The following is an 8023-nucleotide window of genomic DNA, read 5'->3' as shown; positions in this document are numbered from 1 at the left end:
TCACGCACTAGTCACGTGATTCACTGCTACCTGCCAAAACCACTGCCCCTGTCCGTCGTATGGATCCCGCTTCAGTGGCGATGTTATTCCGATGCTGAGCATGAAGTCTCGGGCTCAGCGGCTTTTGCAGCATCCGCATTCTGATGAGGCGTAATGAAAAAAAAAAATAATCGGGCACCGTGTTATGGGTGCATTTTAAACAAACCCATGCAGGTGCCCAAAAGTGACTTAAAGAAGTCTAATACAGCTTCCCGAAGAGCCCTTTCGGGGAATTTTTGGTCGTGAAATGCCACTCGTGAGATTTCGTTTATATATACCGTCACAGAAGTTTTACGTGAGTTTACATTTCTTTTTCATGACGCGCCAGTGCACAAGCTCTCCTCTCCTAGTGATGCAAACCTCGTGGCGTTGGCAAGTGAATTCTGGCGTACATACGAGACCAAAAAGTTATGAAGGAAACAGACCCGGACAGCTGGACACAGCTCGTTTTCAAGGTGTTTATTTTCTAAAGTTCGCGTCTGAGAACTCTTGAGGCTACCTAAGCTCTTGAAGACATGGGTATGTACAATTGAAGTTATAGCCAGCAAGTAGGGACCTAAGGAAAATCTCCCATAATTGCAGCAAGGTGAAAAATGTCACAGACTTTACATTAAAGCACCGTGTTTCACGAAACAAATGGTTGCTGATTCCGTTAGCACAATATATGCACACAAGATAGACTCTGCAAGCATAACCTCACATTTTCAATTAGTGGTACTGTTGTTTTTTTTTTCGCTAGTGATACCTTGTTCCTAATTGAAAGCGAAATTTACAAAATCCCTGCCTCCGGAAACCATCAAAATGTGGAGGCGTTCTCGCTTATTGAAACAAAATATCGTGCTGAAGCTGTGGTGTAGGATGAATTATTCCAGAGGTTTTTACAAGTGTCAAACATTCTAATTTCTGCTAATCACAACAGTGCGTCCCAAAGCAACCTAAATGTTGTCCTAAAGTCATCTTTGTTACAAGCAAAAGTCACGCACAAAATGACTGTCATTCTACACCATGGCCTGCTGGTAAGACGGCTTGTTCAGTCAGGCCGTGACCAAGTGCGCCCGAGGAACAGAGAAGAACTCGTTCATCATACATGGCCAGTTCCTTCGTACGATTATGTGCGTAGGCACATAGGTTTCACTTCGTAATGACTTAGTTATTCACTACATGGCGCTTTACGTCGCTGTTTGGTTATCACATTTTACCTTGTGAACGCTCCGTTTTCGGTGAAGCAACCAAGCTACACTCTGGGGTCTGAGAACTCTCCACTCAGACGACCATGATTATGCGGTGTCATCACCTCTTCGACAGTCATACGATGTATACTGTCTTCGCAGATTTTTTTTTCTTACGCAGGCGTACTATGTACATCTACGAGGCACACATTAACACATTGAAATGTGCTTCTAGGAGACATCTCGTACACACGGAATTCACACTTCACCCTGCATTTCGCGGCACCCACTGTTCGCCGTCACTATGTTGCCACCGGTAAGACGATCCTGCGCAATACGATAAGTAGACGACGTAGGCCAAGAGGCAGAGACTGGCCACCGCAATCACGGCGTTGGCAACCTTGCTCACACGCGTTCGTCTCACGGCCACGTTCAAACGTCGCATTAGTCCAGTGATCCACTCCTGGCAGTTGTTCCACACGAAACAGTAGGCTGATCTGGATGCGTTCATTGCGCTCAGGGCGTTCATGAGCGTCTTCAGGGAGAAGCGGGTGCTCCGTAGGAAGACCTGCAGGAGAAGGGTATTCGGGTTGGAGACGTTGGCTGAAGTTGGAGTGTAATGGTAGGACGCTTTAGGGCCAGGGTCGGCATGAGCTTGGGGGTTGAACACCTTGAAATCGTAAAGTGTTGACTATTAGAGAAAGGGGCCCTGACAGTTTGCTTTTTGGCAATAAGCGAGAATAAGATTGCCTGATATATGTGATAATTATACGTTTCTTGTGAAGGAACAGCGTTCTTCATAAATTTCCGCTGAAGCACCACAGTTGATGAATTTGTGGGGTCCGATAACCCAGAAATATTACAGAAGGAGGAAAAAGATCGTCACCTGCATCGCACATTCATCAAATTTTGGAGCTGATAGCAGAAGAGATGAAAGTCATGTTTGTTTCAAAAAGCTCACGATATTTCTTTTTTGGTGGTATTGTGCATGACAGTGTCAAAGACAAATTTGCAGTAAGAAATGTCAGCCTATGTTACGCCCAGAAAGCAGCTGGCAAGAAAGTTGTTATTGCAAAATAAGAATGAAACTTCGCTCTAGGAGTCACCTATGATTTCCACATTAAGCCCTCTTGCGCATAATACCAAATATGCAAGTCTGTAACACATCGTCCTCGAATCGCGAAGTTCTTCAAATGAAAAGAAAAATTCGTTTTATAATCAGATTGTTATCTCACAAAAATTTGTTGCTGCAACGGTTAAACGCCAGCTAACATGCTACTGTGCCCACGGCCACTTTCCTCGTGCGGAAATTCTAGCCGGTTACATTCCATAGATATGGCTGGGGCTCATTACTTCAGTTTGCACAGTGGGAGCTTCGATATCTGGTTCGTGATAAACGCGTGCGTATGTGGAAAAAAATTTTTGGAGGGGAGGCTAGAACGAAGGAGGTAATCTTCCTTAAACAAAAAAATATAGCGATGTAGGGACGCTGGGTTTCTAAGATACTCCGGAGCAGAACGCCAACAAAAAACATGTGATAAACGCGGTTGACAAAAACCGCTGTTGCGAGAATGTCCTTGTGTTCTATACTCAACGCGTCTAGTAGTCACGTTGTTATTATTTTACAGTAACGCTGCTATTTCGACTGCAAGTGGTAGACATTTACGATCACGTAAACGCCAAATGTTCAAGATCTATTGATACCACCCCTGTCAAAAAAAGTTATGGCATGCGGAAAGACAGAGCCGACGTTGGAAGCCATGAGTGTTATATATGCTAAAATTAAAACTGCAGCTGTTCAACGAGCGTGTGGTTACAAATTATTATAGTTCACTTTATAGCCGTGGCATGCCACTCGGATTATCAACTTGACACTTGGCGCAAATAAGGTGTATACTTTCAAGGAGTGCTCTTCCTAAGATATTGGCACTGGTGAAGCAGGTGAACAGGCAACGAGAACCGGGCGAGCTGAAAATGCGTTCATGAGCCTTCGGTGCAACAGCTACGCGGACGAAAAAGAAGAGACGATCAGAAGCGCTGTCTGTCAGGTAAGTTTTAATGCGCACTCGCGGACAATGTACAAAATCTTGGCGTAGTGAAGCAGGAAATACAAAAATTAAGATCAACACGTTGTACAACAGAACAATACAGCTCACGCGTAATCACACTTCATTTAGAAAGTTCAATTGATCCTGTATTAGATTGATTTGCGCTTTCTTATGCGTATGAAAAGCCTCAGCTACGCCGCACATTTGCTGATCTTTGTGCCTCGTAAGTAAGTGATCATACTACTTTAAATTGACGTTGACTGTGGATCACTTCGTAGTTTGCCAGGCGAATGCTGTGCCTGCCTTGAAAATGACGCTGTATGCCGGCTTTAAAAATTGTAGTAAGAGACATTTCCCCTAAGAAAAGTAAGGAAGCATGATCTTGTTTCAAGACGTTGGAGCATTTGGTGTTGTTATGATGAGCGAACAACGTTTCCCGAGAACTCGCAAAGCATATTTTGTGCAAAGCGACATACTGCTGTAATGTTCTTTGTAGAAAAATTAAGAGAAAAGCCGGCAGAAAATGCAAACTTAAAAACTCTGGGTACATTCAGTTTAAAGCCTCCACGTTTTGGCTTGTGCGTTGACGGCTTCTTCCAGAGTGCGGATAAATTTATTTCAGAGCGTTAATTACACAATTAGACAATTTTATTGCAGCCTGCCCCGGAGATAAAGTCGCGACATACCGGAAATTCAGGACAGGCACTGCCAGCATGGAATCGTGCACAAAAGCGATCAATGTCCTGGGAGTAACAAAAGTACGGGAACAATGATGGTGGCACAGCCGTAGCACCCAGAAAACTTGCGTTCCGAAAGAAATACGTGTCCTTTCACAAACCTTGACAAGATATATATGTAATCTATCGGGCAGAAACTTTGTTGTCATAGAATATGTAATTGTAAAAAAAAACGTGCTTGGGAAATCTCAAATTTTTAAGTTGTGCGCTTTTAGGACCAAGAGATGATTCTTTCAAGTTTTACGTGTTGTTTGAGGGAGTTGCAGATGAAGGGTTTGATGAAGCTAGGGAGCGCAGTTGCGCTAACGCATTCATTGCAATACAAACTTTAATGAGACACTAAGAGGCGCACGTTCAAGCTTCTTCAGAGCAATCGATAAAATCGACAATCAGTGTGCTCTTTTTTTTAAACGTTCTTCTAAGGGATCTTACTCCTTACACTGAAAGCGACTTTCTTCTTATAAATGCCGAGTAAAAAGTTCACAACCCAAGTGGCATTCCTAGATTATTATAATAAACAGTGCTCCAAATTTTTATACAATAAGTTCCTGGCAGGGTTGTATTAGAGCATCCTGCAAAAAAACAACCATAAAGTTAATTTTTCGGCTAGCATATTTACCAAGTTGTTTTTAGAATGTCGTTGCTGAAATCTCGGATGCAACACAAATTGTTTGACATACTGTATGACTGCGAGTGTCAGTTCCTTGAAACATAATAACCAGTGGATGTTTTCTCAACCTGAAGCCGACGCTCACCATATCCTAAGAGACTTGATGCACATGTTGGTCTCGATTCGCTATAACGTGAATGTTTGTTATTCGCATAGAGTTTTCGAAAGGCGCCATCCCTGTTGCGGGAACATAACCAACAAATGTTCGGTTAATTTCTAAATTTCCCGAGTCATTCTCTAAGACAGACTGCGTGCCATTCCCTGAAGAGGCACATTTTACGACTAGACATTCTCCGAGTGCTTTTATTTCTTACGTAGCCATTCAAAACTAGCGAAGATTAATTTTCTTGTGTCTCATGGATCATTTGCTGCCAAGAAACGCTTTTGTAAAATTTTATTCTCTAGTATAGGAATGTGCTAAAACCACGAATTCATAATATGGCACGCCGTAGTGGGGAACGCGGAATAGATTTTGACAGTTGCACGAACTATAACATGCCCCCAATGCATGGTACACTGGCGTCTTTTGCACTTCGCCCCAAGCAAAATGCGGCCATCCTGGCTGCGATTTGATCCCGCGACCTCGTGCATAGCAGCGCAACACCATAGGCGCTAAGACACCGCGGCGGGTATTTTTTAGTGTTAAACTTTTAATGCGAGCTCTGTTTTGGGTAGCTGCAGGAACCCCCCTTAACACTCCAAAGAGACAATCTGTGAGAAAATAAGGTAGTCCTAGATATAAGGGACACGAAATATAAATATTGTTTTTGTTGTGTTACTGTGCCGTCGTTCTACTGGTGTCAAAATGGCCACATTTGCCATGAAAACTCTGGTGTGCCCGAAGGGATTCAAAAACGAAAAGTGGGCGACACTTTCATGGTGACGTCACAGACTGGGAAGGTGTCTCCTCGCACCTAGTAAATTTTTCATTGGTACGTATGGAGTCACATGGTTTTATATTTCAGCCATACGCTGAATTACGCAAATTTCGACAAGTTTTGCTAATCTGCCATCACCCAACCTGTAAAAAAAAACTGAACTGAGTGACATCATATTAACCTACAGCGAGGCGGTGTCGTTGCAATATTCAGAAAGCTGAAGTTTTACCATGATGTTCACTGCTAGTAATCAACCTATTGTCACGATAATAACAAACATGAAGCTGTGAAAGAATACACTATCAGTTGAAACTCATTACGCGTTTCTCTATAGTGGCGCTTCAAAACATTTGCTATGGCATATGTTCTGGCTTCATCAAATCAGCACAACATTTTCTTTGCTTCAAGATTCTACAAGGTAATACGTTGAAAAGTGCCACGAGTGTCAAAACATGTGACCGCAAGTTGATATAGTTTACAAAAATAGTAGCAATAATTGGGATAAATTCAAGTTTTACAGCATCACTTCACATACAGCGCATAATGGCTGCGGAGCTAGCTAGTATATCGTGGAAACTGCACCAAGGTCATGATAGACACGACACGAAACTAGGTTCGTACGTTTGCAAATTGAAAGCATTGTGCACCACAATGCAGCCATTGACCGTTTGTTGCTGCCCACTTGAATAAAGTGCCTCAGCGTTTTCGCAGTCCTCCTTAAACGTGACGCGGCAGCAGTGGCCTTATCAGCTCAAACACAGCGCTCCAGCGAGTCACTGAACACTGTAGCTTTAGGGAAAATATGTGCCCTGCTGCTACTGAAATGCCCAAGGTCCCATCTTCTGTCGTACACGTTGTGACGCCTGAATGCGAGCGTAATCGATTTTTGAGTCATGTTCACCTCGCATTCCCATTGCGAGAGAAATATTGTGCCGAAATAACGCTTTTCATTAATATGGTTCTACCGGGAACCTATGGCTAGCGACGCTTCAGAGGGCGCCTAGAGGTAAATTACATGCAGAAAGGTATGCCAAGAAAACAAAGCTTACATTGTATGCAGGAACTTATAAAAAAACAAAAGCAATTAGTATAGAGCACCAGAACGTCATAAATCTTACAGAAGACTCTTAGTAGAAGCGACTAGGCAACAGTCAAGCAGTGCGCGAAATGCGACATAAAAGCACTAAAATAAGATCAAAGTGGCGTACTCCTGAAAAATCTTCGTTCCTAGCTTCACACAACCTACTAAAAACCCTCGCTGCCCCAATTCAGCTTTTTACAAAACATTTTTTTTCCACAATAAGCAGCAACACGAATGTTTGCCTTCTGTAACACTCTCACTGAACTTTGAGCTAAAACTCCAGTAAACAGGAACACAAAACATACATTCCTCAAACTGAAAAGGAACTTTGTTCTAGAAAAAGGCATCCGACTAAGAAAACCTACCTTCCGAGGATTCTCCATCTCGAGCACTTCCAGTGACGTCACAAATCCTTCGCCCTCCAAGTATCCACTGGCCTTTCCGGCTTCGAGCATGACGACGCCATTGCGGCTGCTGTCCGTGTGTGAGGCGTTGCTCTTGAAGACGAACACGGCTTGCCAGTGCTTGAGAAAATCAAGGTCCATCAACTGGGTATCTTCCGTCCCCTCAGATGATGAAGATAAGGTCGGAGACGGAGACAAGGCTGTCGGCACTGAGTCGCAGTATTCCGAGTAAGACAGAGGTCGGATGTATAGGTACACGTCGCAGTCGTATTCGACTTCCGGATTGGCCGTTTGCACGCAGGGGTACATGCTCGCTGGCACAAAACCAGCAGCCGAACTGGCTCCCACCGTCGACGAAGTGTTTAGGCATCTACTTTCAGTTAGGTCTTCAGCCGAGGTACCTTTTCACCCACCCGAATACGCCTGAGTAGCAGAAAGGCATCGCGAAAAAGAGAAAATCAAGCACTGCCTCGTGAAAATGGAACTGAATGCAAAAGAAAGGACTCCCTTGAAAAAAGTCACACGGAGAAAAGAGTGAGAAAATCTGATAAAATCTGATTGGTGGTGTACGCGGACGACAAGATTTCCTCGGTACGAGCTCAAGGCCCTGCTCTGACAAGCGTTGTTAGCCAGAGAACACTTTCGTCGTTGTAGACGAAATGATAATGATTTGTCTACGTCGGTGCGTTCTGATACTCTTACTGCTCTCAGAGCGCCCTCCCTCAACGGCAGTATAAGAAGGAACTCTAGCCGGAAACGTCAGAATGCTGAGCCGTATTCCATACGCTTAAGTGTAATTGCGCAAAGCATGAAAAGAACTTCAGGTCAGCAAATACTACTCCAGTTGGAGACATCGAAACCTCATTTGCATACAGGTAAACCTACATAACCGTTTCGACGGCGGAGTAAAAGAGCGTGTTAATTTAATCGTAAGATTACACGTTAGCACGCACATTGTTGATTAATTGACGTTCTAACTCGTACAGCTCGAAAACCG

The 8023-nt window shown here is 43.7% G+C and overlaps 1 protein-coding gene across 1 annotated transcript; it reads right to left on the bottom strand.

Moving 5' to 3' along the window:
- Positions 1-478: 478 nt before the first annotated feature.
- On the bottom strand, positions 479-7710 carry LOC142563060 (uncharacterized). Its single transcript, XM_075673570.1, has 2 exons — positions 6988-7710; positions 479-1776 (listed from the first exon to the last, which is right to left on the bottom strand). Exons 1-2 carry the CDS (start codon positions 7333-7335, stop codon positions 1474-1476), a joined length of 651 nt encoding a protein of 216 aa, XP_075529685.1. The 5' UTR covers positions 7336-7710; the 3' UTR covers positions 479-1473.
- Positions 7711-8023: the final 313 nt, after the last annotated feature.

Source organism: Dermacentor variabilis, chromosome 11, assembly GCF_050947875.1.
Source record: "Dermacentor variabilis isolate Ectoservices chromosome 11, ASM5094787v1, whole genome shotgun sequence".
In the NCBI taxonomy this organism is placed as follows: Eukaryota; Metazoa; Arthropoda; class Arachnida; order Ixodida; family Ixodidae; genus Dermacentor; species Dermacentor variabilis.
This window is presented reverse-complemented; position numbering and strand designations above follow the sequence as displayed.